This window comes from Gavia stellata, chromosome 29 (genome assembly GCF_030936135.1).
Source record: "Gavia stellata isolate bGavSte3 chromosome 29, bGavSte3.hap2, whole genome shotgun sequence".
In the NCBI taxonomy this organism is placed as follows: Eukaryota; Metazoa; Chordata; class Aves; order Gaviiformes; family Gaviidae; genus Gavia; species Gavia stellata.
In genome coordinates this window covers 4,242,935-4,270,266 of record NC_082622.1, presented here as the reverse complement: position 1 = coordinate 4,270,266, position 27,332 = coordinate 4,242,935, and the positions used below count along the sequence as shown (strand labels likewise).

The 27,332-nt window shown below is 62.7% G+C and overlaps 3 protein-coding genes across 4 annotated transcripts; 2 read left to right on the top strand and 1 right to left on the bottom strand.

The window, feature by feature from the left end:
* The first annotated feature begins 709 nt into the window (after positions 1-709).
* SLC30A2 (solute carrier family 30 member 2) lies at positions 710-3,001 on the top strand. The gene is made up of 8 exons (XM_059830663.1): positions 710-759; positions 945-1,144; positions 1,375-1,521; positions 1,847-2,000; positions 2,089-2,245; positions 2,433-2,538; positions 2,629-2,763; positions 2,856-3,001. Exons 1-8 carry the CDS (start codon positions 710-712, stop codon positions 2,999-3,001), a joined length of 1,095 nt encoding a protein of 364 aa, XP_059686646.1.
* Positions 3,002-3,682: 681 nt separating this feature from the next.
* EXTL1 (exostosin like glycosyltransferase 1) lies at positions 3,683-10,864 on the bottom strand. Of its 2 annotated transcripts, XM_059830766.1 has the most exons (11): positions 9,629-10,864; positions 6,427-6,520; positions 6,235-6,342; positions 5,684-5,803; positions 5,473-5,605; positions 5,275-5,393; positions 4,818-4,913; positions 4,630-4,716; positions 4,250-4,410; positions 4,005-4,176; positions 3,683-3,923 (listed from the first exon to the last, which is right to left on the bottom strand). In XM_059830766.1, exons 1-11 carry the CDS (start codon positions 10,561-10,563, stop codon positions 3,738-3,740), a joined length of 2,211 nt encoding a protein of 736 aa, XP_059686749.1. In that variant the 5' UTR covers positions 10,564-10,864; the 3' UTR covers positions 3,683-3,737. The 2 variants fall into 2 exon arrangements, with proteins under 2 accessions (XP_059686749.1, XP_059686748.1); XM_059830765.1 differs by having other exon boundaries at positions 3,683-4,176.
* A 5,245-nt stretch (positions 10,865-16,109) lies between these two features.
* PAFAH2 (platelet activating factor acetylhydrolase 2) lies at positions 16,110-19,739 on the top strand. Its single transcript, XM_059830856.1, has 10 exons — positions 16,110-16,199; positions 16,353-16,503; positions 16,715-16,811; positions 16,972-17,040; positions 17,158-17,272; positions 18,079-18,192; positions 18,564-18,655; positions 18,770-18,940; positions 19,061-19,209; positions 19,434-19,739. Exons 1-10 carry the CDS (start codon positions 16,110-16,112, stop codon positions 19,526-19,528), a joined length of 1,143 nt encoding a protein of 380 aa, XP_059686839.1. The 3' UTR covers positions 19,529-19,739.
* Positions 19,740-27,332: the final 7,593 nt, after the last annotated feature.

The following is a 27,332-nucleotide window of genomic DNA, read 5'->3' as shown; positions in this document are numbered from 1 at the left end:
GGGCTGTGCCAGGGTCCGAAACAGGGACGGCCTCAGCATCGAGCTGCTGGTTTGCTGCCGGCTGAGCTCACATGACTGCAAAAATACACCGTGAATGCAAAAATAGACCACAAATTATTTTCTCCTGCAAAAACATAAGCCTGGCTCGGCACCTGGCCAAGGGGAAACTGAGGCAGCGCCCACGGCGGTGCTCTGGGCTGTGCCACGACTGCAATTAGCCCCAGGGCAATTAGTGCTGCTCCCCCGGGGGGGTGGGCAGGAGTCACTGCCGTGGGGGGATCTGGCCCCAGGCTTATCCGTCACATGGCTGCTCCACAGCTGGATCTAAACTGGGGGGGCCCGAGGGCTCCCCGGAGCGGGGAGGGGGGTCACAGGGTGCCTTTAGGGGGGGACAGGGGATGCTCTGTGCCCCCCCCAACTCAGGGGCTGCATCCACGCCCTGCTGCGCGGTTCCTGAGGGGTGCCCATGGGGGGTCCCAGGGCAATCCCCCCCCTCCACCAGCAGACCCCTGGGTGCTGGGTGAGCAAGCCCACCCTGGGGCAGGCGGCCGTGGGTGCTTTGCAGCCGGCCTGGCCCTCCCTTCCCCCGGCAGGGCTTTGCACACGAGTCCCCGGCACTTCACACGGGCCGAGGCCACCGGCCACCGGCTGCCACCAGCGCTGGCCACGCACCGGGGTCACCTGCCCTGGCCCCCCGGCCCGGAGGAGGATGGCAGCCGGCGAGGAGAAGCAGCACCTGCTGAGCGAGGGTGCAGCCGGGTAAGGGGGTGCCCGGGGGGGCTGGGGACGTGGTGTCCCCTCTTCCCTCTGGGGCTCCCAGGTGGGGTCCGCTGGAGGCATCTGGCTGGGGAAGGGGCTGGGGGGGAGTATTCAGGGTCCAACCAGCTCCCCAAAATTCTCCCAGGCTCCCCGCTCTGGCCCCTGACCACCCCTCTCCCTGGCAGGTCCTACCTGGGGGCCACGCAAAAGAACGGGCACAACTCGGTGCAGGGACAGGCACCCGCCCTGGAGCTGGGGGCACGGCACAGCCGGCACTGCCACGCGCGGGGGGACGCCGGCCACCCCGGCCAGCAGCAGCGAGCACGCAGGAAGCTCTACCTGGCTGCCGGCATCTGCCTTGTCTTCATGGTGGGAGAAGCTGTGGGTGAGTGGTGGGTGCAGTGTCCGGACGGGGTGGTCCCCATGGGGGACCCGCAGCCCCTCTTGTCCTGATTCCCCGCCACGGGTGCAGGCAGGGTGCAGGCAGGGCTCCCCGTTGCTTTTCGGCAGGTTGAAGCTCCCAGTGGGGCCCCCACTGCGGCATGGGGTGACCTGGTCTGTGCCCGGCTCGGACTGGGACCACCCGCCGATGCCCCCGCCGCCCCCTCTCCGCAGGCGGGTACCTGGCAGACAGCCTGGCCATCCTGACGGACGCGGCCCACCTCCTGACGGACTTCGCCAGCATCATGATCAGCCTCTTCGCGCTCTGGGTGTCCTCACGTCCCCCCACCAAAACCATGAACTTCGGCTGGCACCGGGCAGGTAACGGGGTGGCACCACCCCCAGGGCTGCCCTCTGGCTCCTGGGGACCCCGGGGAGCGCTCGGAGCATCCCAGGGTGCCCTCCCCACGGAGACCGGGTGCCTCGGGGAACCCTGGGGAGCACGGGGAGCCCTGGCAAAGCCCCAGCACCACGTGCACGGACAGGGCAGGGCAGAGGCACCGCCATCCCCACGCAGGGAGCAACCCCGGGGATGGGTGCCGGGTGCTCACCCTGAGCCCCGGTGCTGCCGGGGAGGCTGGGAGGGTGCTAAGGCTTGGTGTGGCAGCGAAGCGGCAATGTGGGATGGGGGGGCTCCTCTCCACAGAGATCCTGGGGGCCCTGCTCTCCGTGCTCTCCATCTGGGTGGTGACGGGCGTCCTGGTCTATCTGGCGGCCCAGCGCCTGCTTTCAGCCGACTACGACATCGAGGGTGATGTCATGCTCATCACCTCTGCCTGCGCCGTGGCTGTCAACATCGTGTACGTACGGCCAGCTCTCGTCCTCCGCGGGTGTCCCCCCGTCCCGTGCCCGGTGGCCCCAGGGATGTCACCATTGCCCTGCCCGCAGGATGGGGGTGGCCCTGCACCAGACAGGGCACGGGCACAGCCACGGGGCTGCCGGTGAGCAGCCCAACGCCAGCGTCCGTGCCGCCTTCGTCCACGTCGTGGGGGACCTGCTGCAGAGCGTTGGCGTCCTCATTGCGTCGTACATCATCTTCTTTAAGGTCTGGGTGGTTACTGGGGGCAAAGGGGATGCTGGGGATGGGGACACGGGGACAGCGGCTTCAGCCAGCCCTGGCCAGGCACAGGGATGAGACGGAGGGGACTGTGTCCCCTCTCCACTGGTGCCGATGGGGATTTAGGGTGGGATGACAGCACCGGAGCTGCCTCACCCTCTCCCACCCCCTCCAGCCCGAGTACAAGTACGTGGATCCCATCTGCACCTTCCTTTTCTCTGCGCTGGTGCTGGGGACGACGCTGACCATCCTCCGCGACGTCCTCCTCGTCCTCATGGAGGGTAGGGACCCACCGGGGGGTCCGGGCTGTGGGGCCACCCATGGGTGTGGCAGCCCCTGTCCCTCCAGCGCCTGCCCCTCTCCCTCCCCAGGCACCCCCAAAGGGATGGACTTCAACGCCGTGCGGGAGACGCTGCTGGCGGTGGGGGGGGTGGAGGCCGTGCACAGCCTCCACATCTGGGCGCTGACGGCGGCGCAGCCGCTGCTCTCAGTGCACATCGCCATCAGTGAGTGTCGCTCCCCGGGGAAGTGATGGCGGGGGGGCGGAGAGATTCGGGTGTCACCCACACCCCAACATCCCCTCCCTTGCTCCTTGCAGACGCGGGTGCCAGCGCGCAGGAGGTGCTGGAGGAGGCCAGCTCCCGGCTGCAAGGCACCTTCCACTTCCACACCACCACCATCCAGGTGGAGAGCTACTCCGAGGAGATGCGGGACTGCCGGGAGTGCCAGCCCCCCCGTGACTGAGCCCCCCCCCGGCAGCCCCCTCGTCTCCCAGGGGGGACTTTTCACTTGTGGAAAATAAAGTGGAGCAAAGGGCTGGGTGCGTGCAGGGGGGGATGTTGGGTCTGGCACCGCCGGGGTGTTATCTTGGGTGTCTGCTAGGAGGGAAGGCAGCAAGGACAGACTCACAGCTGCGGCAGCCGGAGGAGAGCCACTGTGGGAGGCCAGCAGCCTTAATTTTCCCTATTTAGATTCAGCTGGGGGGAAAGGCAGCTGAAACGACCCTTTTCCCTTCTTTGGGGGGCGCTGGGAGGCAAGGGGGTGCTGGGGTGCCTGGGGGCTGCGGGGGGACCCATCCTAGCCGGGGGGAGGGAGGACACACTCGCTCTGCTCTCGCCTCTTATCGCTCCTCTGTTTGCCCTCGGGAAGCCAAAGAACTCGCCCTTCCCGCAGGGCCGGGGGGCTGCGTGCGCAGGCGGGCGCCGCATGGGTGATTCCCAGGGTGCCCAGGCGGCTGCCAATGGCAGAAGCACCGGTGCACCAAACGGCCAGGGCTCCCGGTGCTCCCCGCCGGGCACAGACTGCTCCCCGGCATCCTACAGCCACCGGCTGGACTCTGCCTCTCCACCCACCTTTATTCTACTGGTAAAACCCAATAACGAGTAAAACCCCATCGGCAGCAACCGCCTGCTCCGGAAGGGCTCCGTGCACCGGGAACGGGGCACCCAGGGCCGGCCCCGACCCCGATCCCCGGCAGCCCTCAGGGTTTCTCCAAGCGTGGGTATTTCTTGCGTAGGACGGAGACCTGGTCCTTGAAGAGGACGGGGTCGAGGCGCAGCTGGGAGGACACGAGGGGCATGTAGCCGAACCAGTCCGCCAGCTGGTTGAGGCAGTCCTGCCGCTGGGAGAAACGCCGGCTGCCGGCCGCCCCCGCCGTGCCCTTCACCTTGGCAGGAGGGGAGCGCGGCGGTGAGGGGCTCCGCTCCCCGGCCGGGGGGTTCCCCACATCCTCATCCTTGCACCCTACCTGCTGGGGCACGGTCTCCTTGTGCTGCTTCCGCTGGGTGACCTTGATGGGCGGCAGCTTGGTGACGGCGGCCACGAGGACATTCATCAGGATGTCCTCGCAGGCGGCCAAGCCATCCACCAGCTCCCGCAGCCCCGCCGGCAGGTACTCCGTGAAGAGGCTGTGATAATACCTGGGGGAGGGAGCGAGGGGGGGCAGGATGCGGCCGAGCCCCTCGCCCTGCCGGCCCCTCCCCGGCTGGGTACCTGTGGTAGAAGGCGGCGGCGGTGAGGATGATGGAAAGCTCGTTGGTCCACTTGGAGGTGTAACCCCAGCGCCTCTGCTCGGGGTCCCAGAAATGGCTCCGTGCGGGGAAGCCCACGATGCGCTCGGGGAAGCTGCGCCACACCACGAAGGCAAAGTCCACCTGGCACGGGACAGGGGACGGTGTCACCGGGCTGCGGGAACCCGTGGGAGGGGGCTCACCGCCACCCCTGCCTTCCCCCAGAGGTGTGCCGTGGGGACACGGTGACAGCGGGCACCGCTCCCTGACAGCCCCATGGTGACCACTGAGACTCCTTCCCGTCTCAGCACAGGGGTTGCCCCAGCTCCATGGGGGCAGGAACCACGGTGCCCATGGCCTCACCTCGCTGGTCGAGAGGCTGGTGTGCTCGTCCAGGCTCAGCACGGCGTCCGTCTGGATGGCCGCGTAGGGGAAGAAGCGGTCGCTGAGCTACCAGGGGGTGGAAAATCGGGTTGGGATGTGCCATGGGGTGGGTGCCCCAGCTCCCTGCCTGTGTCCCGGCTCCCTGCCTGCATCCCGGCTCCTCTCACCTTCCCCCGGCCCTGGATGACGGTCAGAGGCACAGCGGTCTGGGGCCATTTCCCGCTCGGCGGCGGTGGCTTCTCGCAGCTCCACAGCACCAGGATCTGCGGAGGGGGAGGACCGGCGTGTCCGGGGGTGTTTGGCTGGGCTGGTGCGTTGGTGCATCGGTGTTTGCAGGGTGGCCATGGCTAAGACCTCCCCAGCCCCGCAGCAGGACCTGCTCCAGCCCAGCTTATCCCCAAACCATCTCATGGCAGTTTGGACCAGAATAAACCCACAGGTGGTCCCACCTCCACCCCGCTGGGCTGGGGAGACAGCTCTGCCCACCCAAGGGTGACACCATCAGCCACCCCCTCCCACCCCTAAACCCACCCATGCCCTTCCCAGCCCTTGGGACCCTGCCCCATCCCTCCCGCTGCATCCCTGGGAGCTGCACCGAGCGGCGCAGGGCTCAGCTCCCCGCACCTGGGCGCAGTACTGGGATCCGGAGACGGCCTGGATGAGCCTGAGGATGGGCTGGGAGAGGGAGCCCGCCGGCGAGACCGCCCGGATGAAAGCCGTGAACTTCTCAGATGGGCTGGAGCCTGAAAAAGGCGGGGAGAGGGTAGGTGTTGTGGCATGCACTGAGTTTGCCGTGCTCAGCTGGGGCAGGCAGGGTCCTACCATGCTGCAGGTAGTAGAAGGGAAAGTCCCCGAGGTGAGTGGAGAAGTCCGGCAGGGCCAGGAGCCCCCCGGGCAGCGCGTTCCAGAGGAAGCGGGATCGGGATCGGTGCGGGAGCAGCCGGTCCTTGATGATCTGCCAGAGGCCAGAGAGATGCTCTCAGCACTCCAGTTGTGACCCCAGGGGCTGGAGGGGGTTGGGGGGGGGACTCACCTCCAGTGTGGTGTGCACGATCTTGTCGACGGAGGAGAAGTACGCGTCCCAGAGGAACTGGGTCTGCTGCTGGAAAGCCAGCACGCGCTCCGGGTGGATGCAGCGGACGACGGAGGGGATCTGTACCGGCCCGGGGGGGAGCTGGTTTCTCACCACGGCCCCCCCCAAGCCCCCCGGCAGGGCTGCCTTGCCTCCGCCACCTCCACGCCGTCCCAACGGACATCCCCCGGCCAAGGATGCTGCGCCACTGCCCCGCTGCGGCTCTGCCACCTCCTCTCCCTGAAGCGGGATCTGGCCCAGGACCCCCAAGGGCTTTGGGTCTGGGGAGATGCTCAACAGCCCCCCGAGACTAAACGATGCCTCAGGGCTGCGGCTGGGACAGAACCCCCCCTCCGGGCTGGATGAGACCCCCCTGCATCCTCCTGTGGGATGGCTGCCAGGCTCGGTTGCGGAGATTTCACCCCCAGGCTCGACTGGGGGCTCCACCACCACTGGAGTCATTACGGGGGGGTCCCTCGTGTCCAGCGTGGGGCAGGATCCGGCCGCAGTACCTGTAGCAGCAGCCTCTCATTGCCCATGACGGCGGCTTTGCCCCAGTCGATGGCCTCGGCGAAGGGCAGCTCCCAGCCGTCGCTCAGCAGCACGGGGATGCAGGCAGCCTGCGGTGGGACCCCAGACAGGCTGGGACAGAGCCCCCCAGATGCCGGGGTGAAGGTCCCCCGTCCCCCCCACCCATCCCATACCTGCAGAGCCTCCAGGAAGCGGAAGGAGCCCAAGCGCCTGCCCCGGGGCACGATGCAGAAAGTGGAGTTGTGCAGCAGCTCCTGGTAGTCAAACCTGGGATGGGAGATGGGGTGGGGGTCAGACACAGCCCCCCCACAACCCATGACCATCCCGGGGGGTCTTGCTGGCACCCGGCAAGGCTGAGCATCCCTTCTGGGGGGCACGGGACCAGCCCAGGGCAGTGCTAGGATTGATCAGGGATGATTTTGGCTCTGAACAGCCCCGGCTCTGCGGGACCAGTGGAGCAGAGATGCCCTGGATGATGGAGGGACGTGTCCACAGCCGGAAAGGGAACATGTGGCAGAGCCAGAAACCAAATTTGGCTTGAAGAGGGGGGTCAGGATAGCACCCCGGTTCCCAGGCAGCGCTTGGCTTTCCGTGGTGTTACCCAGCTGCCTCCGCCCGCCTGTAATGAAACCCCATGCAAAGCCAGCGCCCAAACCCCCAAGCCCGAAACTGCGGTGACTCCTCTGCCGTGCCCAGACTTGCCGGGCAGGACTGGCCCTGCCTGCCCTGGCAGCGTTTCGGCGGGGGCAGAGGGCCGGCTGCCCGCAGGGGTGCAGGCAGCGTGCCCCCTCCCCGGGCTGGGCTCGCGCCGTGGGGCTATGAAAGCCCCTTCTGTGTGGCCGGTGGGGAGAGGCGCGTCCGCTGCCGGGTCCCTGCAACCGCGCCGGAAAATCCAATATTGACATTAGGTCGGGACAGACCCCGTCTGTTCCTGCCCGCAGGGAGGGAGGGATGGGGCAGCTGGGTCCTGGATGGGCCGGGGGGGACGCGCATGGTCTGGCCGGGGGGGCTGCGAGGCCAAGCGCTGCTTGAAGTGTGCTGGTCCCCAGGGGGAAGGGTCTCCCCGCGGTGAGGATGTAGGGCTGGTACCAACCTGGGGGTTGAGGACATGTCCCCTCCATGGGTGCTGGAGCACCCTGGAGCATCCCAGCACCCTGGGATGTAGGAAATCTGCCGCAAGGCACAAAGTTTTATGATCAAAACCCACACCCAGATGAACCACCCCAATGTCTCCAATGGGTGCCGAAAACCCCATGAGCGCACCCTGCCCCATTAACACCCCAGCTCCTGGCCGAGGGACCTGCTGGAGGGGCGAGGGTGGCTCAAACAGGGCTCAGACCCCCCATGAAACCACAGCGGTGACGGCCACGTCCCCGGGGCTTGCCCTTGGGGCAGCCCTGCTGCCACCTGCTCCTTGGGGACCACAGCCTGGCCATGACCTCCAGCACCTCTGCGGGGCCATTCCCACTGCCGGGCTGGGCGGGCAGCAGGATACGTCCTGGGGAGCAGAGCAGCCGTGGGCAGCCTCCCCTCGCAGGCAGCCGTCGCGGGGAGGCTGGCGCCGGCCGGGCTGCGGGGCCAAAACCTCCCGATGGAAATACTTCGCTCCTGACGCGCTGCGGTTTCCGGGTAATCACGCCGTCAGGGCTTCCTTGTTTTGTTAGGAGCCGGGATGGGCGCCCGCCGCGCTCCCTCTGCCTGGCCCCTCCGTGTCTCCGGCCAGGCACGGTGCCGCCGGGGGACCCGTCAGCTCCAGAGAGCCTTTCCCAACCCTCTTTGATTGCTTTAAAACGGGGGGCAGTCCGCAGTGGGGCTGGACCGCGGCGCTGCTACAAGCCACCCTTTATCAGGGCACAGAACTGGTTTGTTTTCGGCAGCCCCCCCGGGAACGAGGAGGGTGATGGAGCCCCCAGCAAGGCCTTCCTCTGCTCCCGGTGCTGCCCTCCGCCACCCCTGAGCAAATGGAGATGTCCCCAATGCACTGGGCAACACTTTGCCTCCCCATTGGCCTGTCCCCATCGTCACCCTGCCACCGTGCCAGCTCTGGGTCTGGGGACACCTTCTCCCCGGGGCAGGAGGGCATAAATCCCCCGCGCGAGGTCGGGCAGAGCTGGCCCAGCGTGACGGAGACGCCGATGGCTTTTTTCCCGGGTGTCCTATGGGGACGAGTGGGACGGCGGAGGCGCGGGGTCACGCGCGAGCACGCTGCCCTGCGCCACGTGTTCCCCATCTATCTGCTGCCTAAAGCCGTCCTGGGCGAGGTGTAAATCTCCCTGTACTCGCAAACAGCATTAGGGGATTACCTGGGCTGGGCGGGAGGGGGATTTCCCGTCCCACCGCGCCTCAGCACGGCGCAGGGCTGACCTTGGGCCCCCCGTCCCACCAGCCTGCGGTATCTCTCAGCGTCCTGCGATGCCCCGTCCCCAAAAAGCTCCGCCGCAGGGGGCTGACCCTGCCGGGCTGGTGGCACCCACCGGATGGGGCCATGCAGTGCCCAAGCCACCCTGAAGCCCCGGCTAATCCCGGTGACCGCAGCACCCCAGCTCCACTTTTACCTCCCGGCACCTCCTAAGACGCTTTGTGGATGATACCCAACGTGGCCTCTCCCCATCTGCTCTCCGGACAGGTGGCTGCGGGACGTCCCCAGGTAGTGGGACAGGGACCTGCCCATCGCCCGTGGGACGGAGTCTGTGCTGGTGACCGGGCAGCTAGCTGGTGACGGGTCCCAAGCAGCGGGACAGGGAGGCGAGGAGCCGGCATGCGTCCCCGCAGCACGGGGCCCCCCAAACTCTCAGGACTTTGTCCCTCCAATTTTTCCACCAGGGTCCATCACATGCTGCCACCACCATCCCCGTTTGCAGCGCCGGCGAGAGGGGACGCAGGGGGACCCCCCGCACACCCCACCACGTCCGGGTGAGCTCGGGGCCGCCCACACTGGGATGCCCAAGCACCCGCCAATTTTGCGGGATTTTTAGTGGAGCCAGTGAGGGGGGGATGTTTCAGGCTCATCTCCAAGATAAACATTTATGTTAGGGGAGGGCAGGAGGGGGGAGAAGAAAAGCATCATTCATCAGCGTTAGGAAAAAGGGAAATCGTATTAGAGGCAGCCGCGGTGATTGCAGATAAGAGCCGCTCTCGCCAGATGACTCGAACTTTAATACAGAACAGGAAAGCCCAGAACAACCAGCACCTCGCTCCCCACTATGGAAATTAAACCCCCATCTGTTTCAGGAGAGCCAAAAACTTTCCTCTCTCCCCACATCTGGAGGTCCAGCCACCTCAGACGGGCACGGCTGCGCTCTGCAGAGGAGCAGGAATATTTCTGGGGTGTCCCCCCCCGGCCAGACCCCCTCTCCCACCCCATCTCTGACTCACTTTTCATAGTCGACGTTATCCTTGTCGCAGCGCGTGTCCTTGTGCTTCTCCCAGTCCTTGCCGTGCTTGCAGGTGGTGAGCGAGACGATGTCCTTCCCGTTGTGGATGTGGTGCAGCGCGTTCCTGGTGCCGGAGCCGATGCCGGTCAGGTACCGCTTCCCCTTGAACACCAACAAGTATTTCTTTTTGGGGGGAATCGAGTCCTGATACAACCACCCCTTCTCCCCGCCACGCTGCGGGTGGTCCTTGGAGAAGAGAGGGATGGAGATGTCGAAGCCGGGCCTGAAGCTCTCGGTGTAGAAGCTGGCTTTGGCCAGGATGGCCTGGCCGATGTCGAAACCCAGGTCCTCGGTGTAATTGGGCCAAGTGCCTGAGTAGAGGTTGAAGATGAGGTGGTTACGGCCGCCATTCCAGAGCGGGAAGCCGCGGATTTTCTCATCGACGTTATGGACGTATTGACCCGAGAGATGGTCGCGGTCCAGCGTGTCGATGCTGAGGATGAAGAGGCAGGCTTCCTCGGGGTTCGGGGTGTAGTAGCGAGAGCGCTCGATGGAGGCGAGGATTTTGCCGTAACTCTCCGAGAGGGGCTGGTCCCTCTCCCGGGGGTAGGTGAAGACTTTGAAGCCGTGCTTCTCGCACCTGGAGAAGTCAAAGCAGGTTTCCATCCGGCATCTGCTGTTCTTGTAGACGCTCAGCCGCACCGCCCGCCGCTGCCGGGGCGATGGCAGCGAGGGGTCCCCATCCCTCTGGAGCTCCTCGGGATCCGCAAAGCTTTTGAGGAGGGACCGATCCGTCCAGTGGGGCCAGTTCCTCCGGGCTTCGGCTTTCCTCCCGGAAAAGAAAGCGAAACGGCGCAGCTGGTCTCCTCCAAAGAAGAAAAGCAGGAGCCACGAGGCAAGGAAAGTCAGGAAAATGTATTTCTTCCTGGTCTGCATAGGTTCACCTGCGGCCCCGGCTCCTCATCGGGCTCGGAGGGGCACCGAAGTGCGGTCGAAAGGCTGATGTCCCGAACCCCAAGCGGGCGGTGGGATGGCTCCCAGCCCCCAGGTATTGTCCCGTGGCCCTTGCAGCCCGTGGGAGCGTGGATGAACCCCACGGACCTCTTGCTGCCCCCTCCGAGCGGGGCTGCGCTGGCTTTTCGGGGCCGTCCCTCTCTCCGGCAGAGCTTGGTGCAGCGGCGTCCCGCTCCCTTCCCTGCGACGCAGCGTTTACTTCGCTGGGCCCCCGTGCCGCGACAATGACACTTCCATCGCCGCTTGGCCCAGCTTCAAGTCCCTGGAGAAGGGGAGAGGTCACGTCGTCGCCGTCCTGCCGCCGCCAACCGTGTCACCGCAAGTGGCTCCCCACGTCCCCGCAGCGGGACCCCCCACCCCAGACCCCTCCTGGGAATAAAGCCCCCCGCTCCCTCCGGAGCCCCCATCTCGCCAACCTGCCCCTTCCCCGTCTCCAAGCCCGGTGCCCCCGTTACCTTTGGGGACACGCAGCCCCGGGTGGGTTTCGGGCTGTCGTGCCCCGAAGTCTCGCTACGCGGCTCCCCGCGGCTCCGGGCTGCATCCCCGGCCGGGGACGGCGGCGGAGCAGCCGCCGTGCCGCCCTACCGGGCTCCCCCCGCCCGCGGTGCAGCGCTCCCGGTGCGCAGCCCCGGTCCCGGGGGTCTCCCCCGCCTCTCGCCTGTCCCGGGGGTGCCCCCGGCGGGGTGCGCTTGGCCGGGGGAGGCTGGCGGGGGGGGGGTGTGTGTCCCCGCCCTTGTCACCTTGTCCGTCTGTCCCTGCGTGGGGCTGTCTGTCCCCGTGTCCCCCCGCCTGCCTCTGCAAGCCCCCAGCTGCCTGCACACCTCGTGGCTGCCTGTCCGCCTGCCCCCGTGTCAGGCCGCCTGTCGTCCCCCCCCCCGGGGCTGGCTGGCTGTCCTCCGTCCGTCTGTCTGTCCCCCCCCGGGGCTGGCTGTCCCCCGTCCGTCCGTCTGTCCCACCCCCACCCCGGGGCTGGCTGTCCCCTGTCCGTCCGTCTGTCCCACCCCCACCCCGGGGCTGGCTGTCCCCTGTCCGTCCGTCTGTCCCGTCCCTCCTGGGGCTGGCTGTCTCCTGTCAGTCTGTCCCCCCCCCCCTGGGGCTGGCTGTCCCCCGTCCGTCCGTCTGTCCCGTCCCTCCCGGGGCTGGCTGTCTCCTGTCAGTCTGTCCCCCCCACCCCGGGGCTGGCTGTCCCCCGTCCGTCCGTCTGTCCCGTCCCTCCCGGGGCTGGCTGTCTCCTGTCAGTCTGTCCGTGCCCCCCCCCCGGGGCTGGCTGTCCCCCGTCCGTCCGTCTGTCCCCGTCCCTCCCGGGGCTGGCTGTCCCCTGTCCGTCTGTCCGTGCCCCCCCCCCGGGGCTGGCTGTCCCCCTGTCCCCTTGCCTGCCAGTCTCTCCCCCGGTCAGTGCCCGGCCTCGCTGCCCGGCCGGTCCCCGTGGTCCATCACCCCCCCCGGTCCATCACCCCCCCGCTCCGTGCCCCCCCCGCGGCATCTGCTACACCGCGTCCTACTCCCACCGTCACAACATTCGCCCTTGACCCCGCCCACCCGCCTCCCATTGGTCGCCCTCGCCCCCGTGGGCGTGCCCCGCGGAGCCCCCCCCCCCGCGGCGCCTTCCCATTGGCCGCGCCCTGCCGCCCGCAGGGCTCCCACGTGGGACGGGGGTTCCCCGCGCGCCGGGGGGGTGCCCGGAGTGGGGCGGGGGGGGGGGGGGGCCGGGGTTCCGCAGGGTCCCTGCGCCGCCCGCCCGCTGCGGGACCCCACGCGAGGGCCGTCCCACGTCCCGTGTCCCCACTCGCGTCCCTGCTCGCGGGGGCGTTCTGTGCCGGGGAGCCCGGCGGGGAGCGGCCCGTCCCGCTGGTCTCGGCCCTCGGGTGCGGCTGCCTTCGGCCCCTCTGTGCCCTGGAGCCCTCCCGGGAACCCCCAGGGGGACGGGGCAGTTATAGGTCAGCAATGGGGTCACGATGGGGCAGCGATGGGGAGCAGGGATTGGCCAGAAACACGGGTGGGGACACCTCCACGAGCGACACCCCCGGGCTCCCGTGTCACCCCCAGGCTCCAATGTCACCCCCAGGCTCCAGTGACCCCCGGGCTCCAATGTCACCCCCGGGCTCCAGTGACACCCCCAGGCTCCAGTGATCCCCAGGCTCCAGTGTCACCCCCGGGCTCCAATGTCACCCCCAGGCTCCAGTGACCCCCAAGCTCCAATGACACCCCCGGGCTCCAATGTCACCCCCAGACTCCAGCGACCCCCGGGCTCCCGTGTCACCCCCAGGCTCCAGTGTCACCCCCGGGCTCCAATGTCACCCCTGGGCTCCAGTGACCCCCAGGCTCCACTGTCACCCCCGGGCTCCAATGACACCCCCAGGCTCCAGTGATCCCCAGGCTCCAGTGTCACCCCCGGGCTCCAGTGACACCCCCAGGCTCCAGCGACCCCCGGGGTCCCACCACGGGGCGGGAGGGACGAGCCCTTCTGCAGCCTGACAGCTCTTGCCTAAGTCAAACCCAGCTCCAAACCCATCCGCGCACGGGAGCCGGGGCCTCGGCGGAAAGCCGGTGGTGGACTGTGGGGTTCAGCCTCCCACGGGGCAGAGGTGGGGGTCCCAGCCGGCCTGACCCCCCCACATCAGCCATCCACAGCGCACGGCTGTGAGAACTCTTGTTGGGGTGGCCGGAACAGGATCCGAGCGGGAGCGTAGGCCGAGTGAATCCCTTTAAAAAAGCCCCTGTAGACACCGGGTGAGCCCGGCGTGGGGGGGACGTGGCCAGCAGCAAAGCCAACCATCCCCCGGCGCCCCCCCAGCAGCACCCACATGGCTGGGAGCCCAGGGGTTCGCCTGCGGGACCCCCACAACCCTGTCCCGCAGGGCTCAACGGGAGGTGAGAGCGGGATGGCCCCCAGCAGCCGGACTCGCCGCCTTGAGCAGCCCCCACCACCTCCACCCAGGACCCTCTGCCGGGGTGATGTGGGGGTGCTGGGGGGGCTGAGCCCCACTGCGGGGAGCCAGGCGTGGGCATGAGCGGGTAGCAGGGGCAGGTCGAGGCTCGCCTCTCCCACCCTGCCCCGGCATCCCCGGCCGCGCCAGCCACCCTCCGCCCTTCCCCGCAGGCCGGGCAAGCCGGGACGCGACGGGGCGCTGGATCCCATCCATGGGTGTAACAACCTGGCCGGCCTCAGCCTGCAGGTGGACCAGCCTCTGGGCAGGATGGGTGCTCGCCATGGGGCAGGGTGCCACCAGCCCCAGCTGGGCACCCGGGGGTGGCTGTGCTGGCGGGTATGGGCTGGGGTCCCCTCTCCCTGCCCCAGCAGCCCAGCGGGACCCAGGGGACACACACCCAGTGACAGCCCCAGGGCCCCATTCGGTGCCCAGCCTGTGCCTCAGTTTCCCCGTGCACCCAGGGGACCACGCTGGGGAGCCCAGCGCGGGGCTGCGTGCGCGGCAGCTTGGTAGGGACGTTTTTAACCAAATCTTTGGATATTTATTTGCTGGGCCGGGCCGGCTCGGCCCCGCGGGGAGTTAATCTGGCTGCGGAGGGGATTACCACCGGCCAAGGGCCGCTTTAGCTGCAGAAAGCGGATTAACCAAAGGACAGGGAACGTGGGGACGCAGCGGGAGCCCTGGGGACACCTTTGGGGCTCTGGGGGGGACATGGGGACACTCTCCAGCCCCGGGGGACAGGAACTCAGCTGGGGTGCAGACAGGGACAGGGCAGCCCCGGGGTCAGGGTGCTGCCCATGGGCATGGCCCCCCGCAGCTCCCCACAGAGGGGCCACGGCAGCGATGGGGGGACTGGGGTTGTGCCCCGCACTGGGGGCACTGGGAGCTGTGGTTCTGCACTGGTGGGACTGGGAGCTGCATCCGGCACTGGTGACACTGGGAGCTGTGGTTTTGCACTGGTGGAACTGGGTGCCGCAGCCTGCACTGGGAGCACTGGGAGCTGTGTCCTGTACTGGTGACTACTGGGAGCTGTAGTCCAGGTGCACGGGTGGCACTGGGAGCTGTGGTTTTGCACTGGTGGGGCTGGGAGCTGCATCTGGCACTGGTGGCACTGGGAGCTGTGGTTTTGCGCTGGTGGGGCTGGGAGCTGCATCTGGCACTGGTGACACTGGGAGCTGTGGTTTTGCACTGGTGGGGCTGGGAGCTGCATCTGGCACTGGTGGCACTGGGAGCTGTGGTTTTGCACTGGTGGGGCTGGGAGCTGCATCTGGCACTGGTGACACTGGGAGCTGTGGTTTTGCACTGGTGGAACTGGGCGCCGCAGCCTGCACTGGGAGCACTGGGAGCTGTGATGTTGCACTGGGACCTGTGTCCTGTACTGGTGACTACTGGGAGCTGTAGTCCACGTGCACGGGTGGCACTGGGAGCTGTAGTGCAGGGCGCACTGGTGCGTGCTGGGAGCTGTGACCCGGTGCACTGGTGAGTGCGGGGAGGTACTGGGGAGGGGGGGAATGGGGGCTACTGGGTGCTGGGAGGGGTGCTGATAGCTGGGGAGCACAGAGGGAGACTGGGAGCTGGGGGAGCACTGGGAGCTTGGGAGGGACACTGCGATCCGCAGGAGGAGGTGGGGGGGCACTGGGAGCTCTTGGGGAGCACTGGGAGCTGCGGGGTAAGTGAGGGCACTGGGAGCTGGAGGGGGCACTGGGAGCTGGGGGTGGAGCTGGGGGGCACTGGGAGCTGGGAGGTGTACTGGGAGCTGTGATGGTAACTGGGGGCGCTGGGGGGAGCACTGGGGGCTGCGGGGAGGGCTCTGGGAGACGGGCACTGGGAAGCACTGGGAGCTGTAGTTCAGCTGGGGATACTGGGAGGTGTAGTCCGGGGACCCAACGCATACTGGGAGGTGTAGTCCGGGGACCCAGCGCATACTGGGAGGTGTAGTCCCAGGCCAGGGCTATACTGGGAGTTGTGGTTCCCCAGCCCCGGGGGCTGCTGGGAGCTGTAGTTCTGCACTGGAGGGTGTGGGGGGCTGGGGGGGGGGTGCAGGGCTCTGTGTCCCCCACCCGTGTCCTCAGTGGCTCCCATGGGTGCTCAGGGCTGGCAGACGGCCATGTCAGCCCCACACTGACCCCTTGCTCGCACAACCCCTGTGCCACCCCAGCTCTGCAGCGTCTGGCCGTGCTGCCTCCCCCCAGCCCTCAGCATCCCCGGGGCGCAGGGGGGGACAGGGACGGCTGCCCCTCAGCAGGGTGGCCATGGGGCAGGTCCTGCTCAGCCCCACCTGCCCCATCGAGCACCGACCAGCCGTCAGCCCCACCGTCCTGCTCCGGCAGCGCGCACCCATGGGAATTTGGTGGGGGGGATTGGGACCCTCATTTCTCCTCTTGCTGCCGGTGGTTTTGCTGGCAAGGTGCTGGGGGGATGCCGGGGGTCTGGGCAACAGGAGAGGGGTGGGGGAAGGAGAAGGGACGGAATCGGGGTTCCCCCGGGCGGGGGACGGACCCTGACCCTGTGCCTCTGCCTAGGCTCGGCCGCGGCAGCATGGGGGGGACACAGTCGCTGGCGCTGCCCCTGGGGAAGGGCCCTCACCATGTGGGCTGCATGGATGTCATGGTGGGCCACACACGGCAAGTACGGGACGGGGACAGGGATGGGGATGGGTTTCCATACACAGCATGGCGGCTGCAGCCAGCCGGGATTTGCAAGGGCTGAGCTCGCCGAGGACATGGCCACCGCTGCTCCATGCTGTCCCCACCGCGTCCCCCCTTCCTCTCTCTCCCCCAGGGGCTCTTCCTCCGCCTCTTCTACCCCTCCCTGCCCCGGGCAGGGGCCGAGCGGCCGCTCTGGATCCCCCGCTACGAGTACTGCGGCGGGCTGGCCGACTTCGTCCACCGCAGCCGGCGCTGGTGCGCGCCCCTGCTCAGTGTCGCCATTGGTAAGGGGACGGCCAGCACCCCGTCCCCCATCCTGGGTGCTCCCCTGTTCCCTGGACATCCATTCCCTTAGCGCGGTTCAAGGCCACCAAGCCCGTCCCCCATGCTCAGGGGAGCTGGGTGGCAGGGATGGAACGGAGCAGGGACCTGCTGCAGCAGCAGCACCCCGATGCCATCTCCCCCCTTTTCCTGGGGGGTTTCTCTTCCCCGCAGGCTCCTGCAGAGTGCCGGTGAGCTGGAACGGGCCTTTCAAGCCCTGCAGCAGTGGGTACCCACTGGTCATCTTCTCCCACGGCCTGGGAGCCTTTCGGTAGGATAAGCCCCGAGCGCGGCTGGGGGTGCTGAGCCCCTGCTCAGGGCCAGAGCCAGGATGGGGACGCGGGTGTCCTGGGCCCCCCGTGGCCCCGCTCGGACCTGCCTTGCGTTGGCAGCGCAGCCCTGACCCCGCTCCCCCCCCGGCTCCCTGGCAGGACCCTGTACTCCTCGGTCTGCTCGGAGCTGGCATCCTGGGGCTTCGCCGTGGCAGCGCTGGAGCACAGGTGGGTGCCCCCGGACCCCACTGAATTCGGCAGCCGTGACGGGGCTGGCAGGGCATCGTGCCCTGGGGAGCTGCCGGTGCCCCTACGACGCGGCTGCCTGCCCTCCTGCCACTACAGGGACCATTCCGCTTCCGCGACGTATTTCTGCACGGCGGAGGCTGGGAGAGAGGAGTGGATCCCCTACCAACGGGTGCCCCAAGGGCAGAAGGAGTTTTATTTCCGAAACAAGCAGGTACCGGGGTGAAGGGTGGGCAACGTGGGCAGGCGTGAAATCCCTCCTGCAAGCTGAGCTGGCCCCCCATCCCTGGGGTCTTCATCTCCTGCCCTTCCCAAACCCATACCGCCGTGATGCTGGGGCTGAGCTGTCTCCTTGCAAGCTGAGAAAAATCTGTTCAACCTGTTTATCTCCGTTTCATGGGGTTTCTCTGCCTGGCTCCAGCTGACACCAGCAGGAGCCGGGCTGGGCTTTGCCGCGTTCCCGGATGCTTAACGTCACCTGCACCGCGGGGAGAAATGGGCTTTCTGCCCAGCCCAGCACCGCGGGCTGGCGAGGCTCTGGACCGGCTGCTGGGTTTGTTCACGCTCTGATTTTTGTCTCTCCGGGATTACCCCGGAGAGCTGCTTGCTGGGGAGCAGGAAGGTTTCTTGCTGAGACAGGTCGCCCCTTGCTCGTTTCTGCCTCGTTTAAAAGGACAACATCGAGTTGAGATTTGTTGTGGAAAAGCTCTCTAGGAAATGTAGTGGTTGGAGGTGCTTTTGGCAGTCTTAAATCACCTCCCAGCCTCTTATTTTTGTGTATGTGCTGCCTCACGGCGCATTGCACAAACAACAGCAGCAGTTTTCATATAAAGACAAACCCATGAGCATAAATGCTGAGGGTGAATAAGAAATAAATTATAAATAGAGGGAAAGGTTGCATCTGAGCACTGTGGTTTTAGAGGGATGAGTGTGGGGGGACTGGGGGGGGGAGGATCTGGCTCCAAACCTGTGGGATGGAGGAGCTGGGTTAACCGGGGAGGGGGCAACTCTCACTCCCAGGTTCATCAGAGAGCGGAGGAATGCGTGCGAGCGCTCCGGCTCTTCGAGGCCATCAACAGTGGTAAACCTGTCCCAAACATCCTTCACCAGGACTTCGACCTCTCCGTGCTGAAGGTATCTGGGTCTGTTGGTGCTGAAGGACCAGCCAGGGGGATCGTGTGGCCGAAGGGGGGGTCTGGGTGCCCTTAGCTGGCAGGGTCAGTCCTTGTTACGTGGGACTTCTCCTCCCAGGACAAGCAGGGACTGCGCAGAGCCACAGCCTTCCACGTCTCGGCTTCTGGGTGCCTCTCTTCTCCTTTTTCTCCCCCGTGCACGCCGGGGAAGCCGGTTCCCATTGCACCGGCGGTGAAAATGGGACACGGCATCCCTTGAAGAGGGCAGAGCAGTGGGGCTTTGCTGATCTTCCCTTGGCTTTTTCTCCCCTAATTAGGGACCTTCTGCAGCGAGGTTTGGGCACAGGTTCCTCAGCCTTCTCCTTTTTGCAGGACAGCATTGATCTGACCAAAGTCGCCGTCATGGGCCATTCCTTCGGCGGGGTGACAGCAGTGCTGGCTTTGGTGAAAGAGCCCGGCTTCAGGTAAGCCGCAGCAGGGACGAGGAGCTGTGGGAGGCTCCGGGGACATGTGGCTCATCCCGGTGGAAAGGGAAGACGTGGTGTGGGCAACAGCGCCGGGTGTCCGTCCTGCTGCAGGTGTGCGGTGGCTCTCGACGCCTGGATGTTCCCCCTGGAGAACGCGCTCTACCCGGAGGTGCCCAAACCCGTGCTCTTCATCAACACCGAGAAGTTCCAGACACCAGAAAGCATTGCCAAAATGAAGAGGCTGAGCTCCAGAAACAGCCAGACAAAGATTATAACCGTCCTGTGAGTCAGGGGCTGGGGGCACCCACCTCCCGGTACCCTCCTGGGAGTACCTACGAGCTGTGTCCCAGCAGGAGGACCTCTCCTCGGCTCTCACTAAAGCAGATCCCTTCCCTGTCCCAGGGGATCTGTGCACCAAAGCCAGACCGACTTCACTTTTCTCACCGGGAAGCTCATCAGCCGCATCTTCAGCGCAAGGGGGACCCTCGACCCCTACAAGGGTCTGGACATCACCAGCCGGGCGGCTCTGGCCTTCCTGCAAAGGCATCTCAGTACGGCGTGGGGTGGAGGGCACGTTGGCCGGGGGCTCGGGAGGGCACGAGAGCTTCCCTGCTTGCAGGGGGCTGCGGGGCGGCCGCTGCCTGCCTGGGTTTGGGTTTGGTGCTTCCCATCCCGTTGCACAAAGCAAAGGGGTCCGGTGGCTGCTCCTCCTTTACGCCTGGAGCCAGGCTGATAATCGCTGGAGTAACCCCGTCCCCATCTCTGCCCCGTGCAGACCTGGAAGAGGAGTTTGATCAATGGGACAACCTCCTTGAAGGCATCGGAGAGTCGGTCGTTCCAGAAGCACCGTTCTGCCACTCCAACCTGTAGCCTGCTCCGAGGTCGCTGGTGGGAGCCGGGTACCGGGAAAGCGTCTGCTTCTTGTCCAAAATGAGCCGTGCAGGAGCCAACAAGGGCAGGAGGGCCCATGGGGAGAGCAGGACCTGGGGACCACGCTCGTAGGACGTCTGGTGGCCAGGGTGCTCAGTGAGCGTGCCGGGAGAGCCCTCCCTGCTCAAGCGCTGCCTGTTGTGGCTGCTGCCTGCGGTGAGGGCTGTGGGGCTAAGGGAATAAAATCCCTGGGGAGAAGGACTGAGCTGGCTGTCACTCGGGCGCGAGGTGACACCCTTCTTGCACGCAGGGGGTAGGTGGGCACTGATCCCTCGCTGGGCCTGGCTGGATCTGCTGCAGCTGTGGCACATCTGGCAGGAGCAGGCAGGGGGGTTGTTTGCCGTGGGTTGGGGGTAGTTCAACCACAGCCAAAAGAACCAGCGCAAAGAGTTGCAGCATCAGGGCTCCAAGCACAAAGGTAATGAAAATCTTATTATTGTACTGGAAAGCTGGCCAGATTGCTGACTCCACACCTAAAATCTGGGGGAAAAAAGAAAGAGGATGGTTTTAAACAAGGGGCTGGCTGGAAGTACCTCTGAGCACCCCAGCAGCGCAGAGATGTGAAACGGGGACTGAGATCAGCCCTGGGGACGGAAGGAAAACGGCCCAGTCTGGGTTTGCAGCATGAAGAGCAACGCTGCTGCGAACAGGCACATGCTGGCGGTGGGAATAAGGCGCTTTGGAAATACCTACAGCACATTTCTGGGTAACACCAGAGATGTTAGAGCAAGGGCTGCTTTTTAAGGGAGCTCCAATCCTCAGCCATCCCAAAGCAGGGCTGAAGCTGGCGGAGCTGCACAGATTTACCCCACCGGAGACCCTCCCCAGGGTCCTCGCTGGCACTGCGGCGGGAGAGGCGGCAGGCAATCCTGGACACGCCGCCTTGGCAGCTGCGAGGAACGTCGGGGCTCCTGGCACACCATCTGCTTTTGCATTGTCCCCACCACCACCGGCGCAGCATTCCTACTGAGGGACGCGGGGGGGGATGGCGGCAGCGGCCCTGGCTTTGCTTCACCTCCTGCCATCGCAGAGAGAAGCTGCTGCAGACGACAGCGCCCGGTGCCGCGCGGAGGCAGGATTTCCTGGGGTGCCGAGGCTGGAGGAGAAGGGGGGTTTGGGTGGCACGTGCTATTCCTCACCCAGTGACAGCGGATGACATGGGCAAAGCCCTTCTCACAGGGGAAGAAAGGGGAATGGAAAAGCGGCATCTCACTCCTCCGGTGCCCAAATTGTTTGTGTCACTGTGACGGCCGCTTCCTCGCCTCGCTGGTGGCCCCTGGCCCCTCTTGGTCGAGGGCGAGTCCTAGGGCTGAGGGTGCTCCGGGCTGGCCTCGGGTGGAAGGCACAGTGCTGTGCAGCAGCAGAGGGGACATCCTTCAACGTCTCCTCCGCTCTCCAGTGACACAAAGGACTGATGTGAACAGGACTGCCAGACCCCGGTGCTCTTGAGGCTTCCGGATACTTTTTTTTTAATTGTTTTACATGTAAAACACCATCTCTAGCCCTGGGAGCAGGCTGGGGTGTGACAACCCAGGGAGCCTCAGGACTGCTCTGCTGAGATGCTGAGGGTGGGTGGGGAACACTCAAGGTCGATGTATGTGATGAATCGTGTGGGTGAGCCGGGGGGGACGGACAGAGCCCGTCAGGTCCCGTTTTAACAGTGAGAGACAGTGACTGGTGCAGAAATCAAATCCCATTTTCCTCCCCGAATTAGCACGGCCGGGGATCTGTGCTGGCAGCTACAGGGGAGCAGCCCGGTCGTGGCTCCAGCGCGGCACAGCTGAGGCAGGCTATAAATTCTGCAAGACTCTTATGTAAAGGCTTTTGGGAAGGGGGTGGCAGAAACCGACTGTGCTCAGAGGGTGACTCTGATATTCATTAACCCTTTGGTTCACAGAAAACTGCTTCTTCCCATCCCCAGTGCCCCTGGGGCTGGGGGAGAGAGGAAGCAGGGAAATGTCTTTCTGCCTGGTCCTGCATCCCGCCCGTGGGCTGCTCCCCACTCCAGAGCCAGTTCCTGCACCTTCTGTTCCCAATCGTCTTTGTGCCTCTGGAGGAAAACCCCACCAGAAGAAAGAGGAGAGTTCAGAAAAGCCCCTGGTGTCACTCGGGCAGGACAGACACCCTCTTTCCTCCGCTCCAGCGGCCTCTCTCTGCTCTCCGTGGGATGTGGTGGTGTGGGAGCCCTCTCCAAACACTTTCCTACTTCACTGACTTGCTGCATCTGCTTTACAATCCAGCCCGGAGCCATCTCTTCAATCATGCTCCCTTTGCAAGCAGCACTTTCCTCCAGATCCCCATTACATGCTCCAGCCTCGAGGCCGGAGGCAGCGTGCATGAAAGATGCGGCACAAATACCCGGTGTAGCACGTGAGGAAGGTGTTTTCCCCACATCCCAGCTTGCTTGGATTGCTCTGCTGGGCCTGAGAGGTTGGAAAGAAAGGGGCTGCGACAGCTCTGCCGGAGCCAGCGTTTCCCAAGCCAGCCATAGGCAGGGACAGAGCATCGTTCCCTGCCACCCGCCCAGGCCAGTGACCGGAGGGGAGAGCCCTCCAGCCTTTGGGGTGGCCCGGGCTGCTCCAGGCTTGCCTGTGCCACACTGGAAGGTTTTCTGGCAAAAAGCAGGAGTTGAGGGTTGGCCTGGTCAATCTGCCACAGCAGCTCGCCGGCACCAGCTCTTGGTTGCTGTGTCCTTACAACACAGAGGTTTCGGGTTTGAATGTGAACTAGCCGGGTTTTATATCCGTAAATCCCCCGTGTTTTAGCCACAGAGGGATTTTGCTTCTGAGGGACGTGGGAAGGAAACACCGACTCCGTTACCTCGGGGGGGTCGGCACCCGGGGCACCCACCTGCAGGTTGGCAGCCCAGCCGTCCCCTGCCCTGAAGGGTTGTGCGTTGGAAAGAGTTCACTTCCAGCCAAGCATTTCAATGTGTCTGATCTGCTTTAATATTCAAACTGGTGGCTTTAAAAATAAAAAAAAACCCGCTGCCCATTTATATTCCCCTCACAGCTGTGCTTGCAGCATGGCTGGGGTATGAATGGACGCATTCCTCTTACCCACGGCTTATCTCCGCAGAGCAACCTCCGCTCTCCGACCAGCTTTGGCTTCAAAGCTTTCCCCTCTCCGGGCTCGGGGCTGAAATCCGCCAGTGTCAGCACAGACCCAGCTTGGAGCTTTTAGTATCTTAGAGCTGAGAGCCTTCTTCTCATCCTCCCCACCCCCAGCTGGTCCTGCCTGCGGCTCCCTCCCTCTTGGGAAGCCCCTTCCAGCCGGCAGATCCCTCCCCATCCCACCCCACATGCATGCAGCAAACTGGAGTTACCAGCTTCAGCCTGCCGCAGCGTTTGCTGCCGCTTAGAAAAAAACCTCGTGTACTCAATTGATGCTTCCCTCTTGATTTAATTAATGCAAATTGAGACATGTGTTAAAACCTCCTTGTAATTACCGTAACACTTACTGTCGGGGTTTTTTCTTCCCTTTTTCTTGTATTTTTAAGGAAAATAGTAAGGCCTGGATTCACGACGGCTTATAAAGGTCCACGGCCCTGCAAGCTGAGCCCAGTGCGTGCAGTGAGAACCGCACGAGCTCTGGCAGAGGAGCTTGGTGTCCGGCCGTGGGCTGTGATACCAGCCCCGAAGACCAGTGCGGATGCAGGTGCAGTGCTGACCCCGCTCCTAACCCAAACCCAGGCAGCACCCTCTTGAGCAGAGTTCCTTAGATTCCTTTGACTGGTGAGTATATGCTTGGTTTTATGTTGATTTTTCTATTGACAAATCAAAACTTTGCTCTGGGTGAAGTTCTGAAGAAAAATCAAGTTCCTTAATCTCCAAAGCGAATTATTGTCATCTAATGCATCGACTTCCAGGCTGCCCTGAACTGGAAACCCCGGATGCTCACAGTCACGAAGGATTAAGCTCAACTTTATCATCTTCCCAAGCACCAGTTCCTCCCATGCTGGGTTACAGGGCAGGACCTGGGGTCTGCCGCGTGGGCAGACCCTTGGGATCTGGCGCAGGGCACGTGCTTGCCTGCTTCGAGGTGCAATGCTGCAGGGCTGGGCTGCAGGCATGATGCTTGCTGAGTTCCCTGGCCTTTGAAATGCAATGCTGTGTGCCAAGAGGGCTCCTGTTCTCTCAGCCAGCAGCATCCAGGGTATCCTGAGGGCACAACTCTTTTTTCGACAGATTTCACTCTGCAGCAGAAGCCCTGTTTCAGGCTGGAGCAGTCTCTTGCTGACCCTAGAGATGATTCCTGAATAAACAGGGGAAAAAAGGCCTAAGAAGGGAAACCGAGGTGCTGGAGGAGAGAAGGGGCTGCGTGAGGTCTCTCTAGTTCCAGTCAACTCCGAAAAAGCCCCTGAAACAGGCTGGAGGGATCATTTTTGGTCAATATCCAGATTTTCCCCATTTTAGGAAGGAAAAGCTGAGCTCAGCCCTGTGAATGGTGGCTCATGCTTTGCACTGGAGCATTGGCGGGGGGGGGGAGAGCGGAGGGCTGGGGGGGGGGGGGGGGGGTGGTGGTGGGGGTGGTGGTGCCAAATGTCCCATCCTCCTTTTTAACCCCTTGGGTTACATCTTCACCCTGGACTGGGGCGTGGGGAGGTGCTGAGACTGTCAGCACCCCTCCTTGGGTGACACGGTGGCACTGGACCCTCCCCAGCCCACCAGCTTGAGGATGCCTTCGTCTCCTTGTGTTGATAGCGGCTCTCTAACGAAGTTCATCATGCAAGGCCTGGGTTGGAGTTTTTTGTGTGTGGTTTGTTTTTTTTTTTTAATTAAAATGAAGCACTTATGTTGGCAATCACAACATAAGCCTGTGTCTCCGGGTATTGATTTTAGCGTACGGCAGCAGTTTGCTGGTTTATTGCATAAAAGACAGAGATGTGTTTTTCCTCCAGAAAGGCTGGCTTTGTTTGCCTGTTCTCACAGCTGCACTGGATGTGGCTGGTCTTTTTTCTTTTAATATATATATTGATCTATTACGAACTCAAATTAGTGGGGAAAAAAAGGGATCAAACAGCACTGAGCAAATGTTAAGTGCAGGTATTGTTTCCATGCTGGTATTGCTGAGCGATTACAGGCAGCGGGTGAAGAGCCAGCGGAATGGAGCAGGAATTAACCCATTTTGATGCAGAATTGTCGGTGGAGATGGGAGGGGAACTGCTTATTGTCCTGAGAGGATCTAAAGTGCAAAAGCATAGATCTGGACCTCCTCGTTGGACTGAAGTCAAAAGGTGCTGTAAAAAAAAACCCCAGAGCTGTTTCCCTGGCTCACAGATCCTGTGGGAAGAGGCATGTTTTGTTCTGCCCGTGGTGTCTGACAGATCTCGTCCATAAACAGCACCTACAGATATCACCACGGGATAATTAGCTGTGGCTCTTGCACCGTGCAGGTCAGGATCTCTGGCATTACCTGAGCGCGGGGTTGGATGCAAGGAGGGGGGGTCGCTTCAAAATCCTGCCGTTTGATCTGAATTTGACCTTGCGCTGTCTGTCTGAAGGAAGCCAGGCACTTGAGAATTACAAACCCACCTGCTCCCCAGGCGGCAGATCTCTGCAAAAAATAAGTAAAACCTGTTACCATTTGGCTGCGCACTGATTTTGTCACTGAAACAGCTTTGATAGCAAGTGGCCCGAGAGCTCTGCATTGAGCATTATTTTCAAATTTGCTCTTAGTGGGAACAGGCTCAGTCTGAGGGCTGTTACAAGTCCATTCATATTGTTTATTTGACATCGGGGAAGTCGTATTCCTTTAAGAGGATTTCCATCCCTGAACTCCTCCCATCGTGACACTTCCAAGCTACATTTTGTCTTGAAAGGGTGGGAGTATTTTTAACTATATCACGCCAGGGACGTATTAATAGCACAATAGGCTTGCTGAGCTGCTGGTAGATCTGAATCCATATTTTAAATTCAAGGAACAAATTAGGAACTGGGGAATAATCAGTGCTATACCCAGCTTTTCGCTCCCCCCCCACTTCATTTTCAAAGAGCCATAGCAAATGTCTTTACTGGAATCTTCTATGGCTGTTGAATATTTTATGGCTTCCCTATGCATTGCTATTCCATGTGGTTGTCAAAATCACGCTGTCTCCTTTGCTCTATCCCAGCTGAAATGGCTGACTCTGACACTTTTGAAATCTAATTAGTGCATCTCCCGTTGGCTCACATGCAAAAAAACCCCACCCCATAAACCCTTTCTTCGTGCTTCTCTCCCAGCCACTCGCTGTCGCTGGGTGATGCAGCTCTGTGCAGCGCAGTTATTTTTGAACCCTCGGCAGTGAGTTGTTTACGGGCTTCCTTGAATAGCAAAGCTCTTGGTGCTCCATATGGGAAATGCAAATTTGTGGACTCCGGTTGGGAGCAGAAAGGGAAAAGCAGCGAGGATGCAGAGAAATGGGTTGAGGCTCACAGCTCGGTTGGGAGCTATGGGAGCAAGGAGCGGGGAAAGCAATGCGAGGAGATCTCCGGGGCAGCTTTCGTTGCGTGTTTCCGGACGTAGTGGAGGTGGGAGCCAGCATCCACATAGATCTGTCCTTATATTTGGCAGGTAGCTCCCAGGAGAGCACAACTGCACATTAGCGTCTTGGAGGATCTGCTGGTGCGGTGAAGAAAACAACCAGCTCTGAAATTGTACCCGCTGTTGGGAGTGGCTGTGATAGCTCTCCTGGGTGTGAAGTCTCTGGTCTCTAATAATAGTTGGGCTTGTGCTGAAGCCTTTTCCTCACTCTTGCCTCTCCCCAGCCATCTGTTTTCAAGAAACTTGTGGAATTCATGTCACTGAGCTAGCTCTTCTCCATATTTATTGGAGGGGCAGGGACTGGCTCACAAAGCTAAAAGCTGGGAGAGAAGACTAGTCAGAGCTACAGAAGTAGTTTGATCATGTAAAACCTCATTTTCTTCGGAAACAAAGAATGAAAAACATGCCAGGAGATCTACCAGCAGGCTGGGAAGGGAATTCTGTTATTCCTTTGCTCAGGGTGAATCGAAGGCAGAGCTCCCTATTTAGGAGAAAGACCAGACCTCGTTCAGCACCCTGGTTGCAGCCAGGATGAAGGTGCCCACATGTGGGTACCACAGCCGCTGCCATTGCTTTAGGGTCTGTCACCATTTCAGTGTGCTGGAGAATTTTTTGCAAGGAGAGCAGAGTGCTTTCGGGGCCTTTGTCTTTAGTTCATTAGAAGCTTATATTATTTTTCTACTCTATTTAGAGCCCTCGTCACCACAGTATTTGGATATCATGCAGTACAGTCCTATGACTGCATTTGAAGAGGTGAATATGACATTTCAGGGTTACATTGCCCCAATAACAAAGCAATTAATTTATATTTTCATCTCTCTTGCTGCAGGTGCAATGGCCATCTGTGGTGAGTGCTTTTGCTTGTCTCATTTTATGGAGGAATTAAGTGAGTTTGAGTGAATTTCTCAAACAACAAACTAGCAATGGAAGCCAGGCACCCTATTTGATTCGAAAAAATTAAATCAGTTGCAACAGCACATCGGCAAGTGCAAATTTGTTCCGAAGGGAACATTTTCTTAATGGTGTTTTTCAGCATAAATATAGTATCAGCCTAAACACCTCCAGTAAACAAATACCAATTACCTTAAACATTGCTTGCCTGTGGAAGAGCTTTCATTGTGAGGTAGACGCTCTCTGGAAGTCTTGTTTTATTCTTCATTTCTGTGGACCCCTCGACCGCGTTTGGATTAAAATGTATTTTTATCTGAAGATCAGTGAGACC

What these genes read in the sequence shown, in the direction of transcription:
- SLC30A2 (XM_059830663.1), top strand. Translation starts at nt 710, where the DNA reads ATGGCAGCCGGCGAGGAGAAGCAGCACCTGCTGAGCGAGGGTGCAGCC. An exon ending in CCTCCTCGTCCTCATGGAGG is followed by an intron (nt 2,539 to 2,628) that starts GTAGGGACCCAC and finishes CTCCCTCCCCAG; the next exon opens with GCACCCCCAAAGGGATGGAC. An exon ending in CTCAGTGCACATCGCCATCA is followed by an intron (nt 2,764 to 2,855) that starts GTGAGTGTCGCT and finishes TGCTCCTTGCAG; the next exon opens with ACGCGGGTGCCAGCGCGCAG.
- EXTL1 (XM_059830765.1), bottom strand. Translation starts at nt 10,563, where the DNA reads ATGCAGACCAGGAAGAAATACATTTTCCTGACTTTCCTTGCCTCGTGG. An exon ending in GCTTCCTGGAGGCTCTGCAG is followed by an intron (nt 6,343 to 6,426) that starts GTATGGGATGGG and finishes GTCCCACCGCAG; the next exon opens with GCTGCCTGCATCCCCGTGCT. An exon ending in TCATCCAGGGCCGGGGGAAG is followed by an intron (nt 4,717 to 4,817) that starts GTGAGAGGAGCC and finishes ACCCCCTGGTAG; the next exon opens with CTCAGCGACCGCTTCTTCCC.
- PAFAH2 (XM_059830856.1), top strand. Translation starts at nt 16,110, where the DNA reads ATGGGGGGGACACAGTCGCTGGCGCTGCCCCTGGGGAAGGGCCCTCAC. An exon ending in TTTATTTCCGAAACAAGCAG is followed by an intron (nt 17,273 to 18,078) that starts GTACCGGGGTGA and finishes TCTCACTCCCAG; the next exon opens with GTTCATCAGAGAGCGGAGGA. An exon ending in GTGAAAGAGCCCGGCTTCAG is followed by an intron (nt 18,656 to 18,769) that starts GTAAGCCGCAGC and finishes GTCCTGCTGCAG; the next exon opens with GTGTGCGGTGGCTCTCGACG.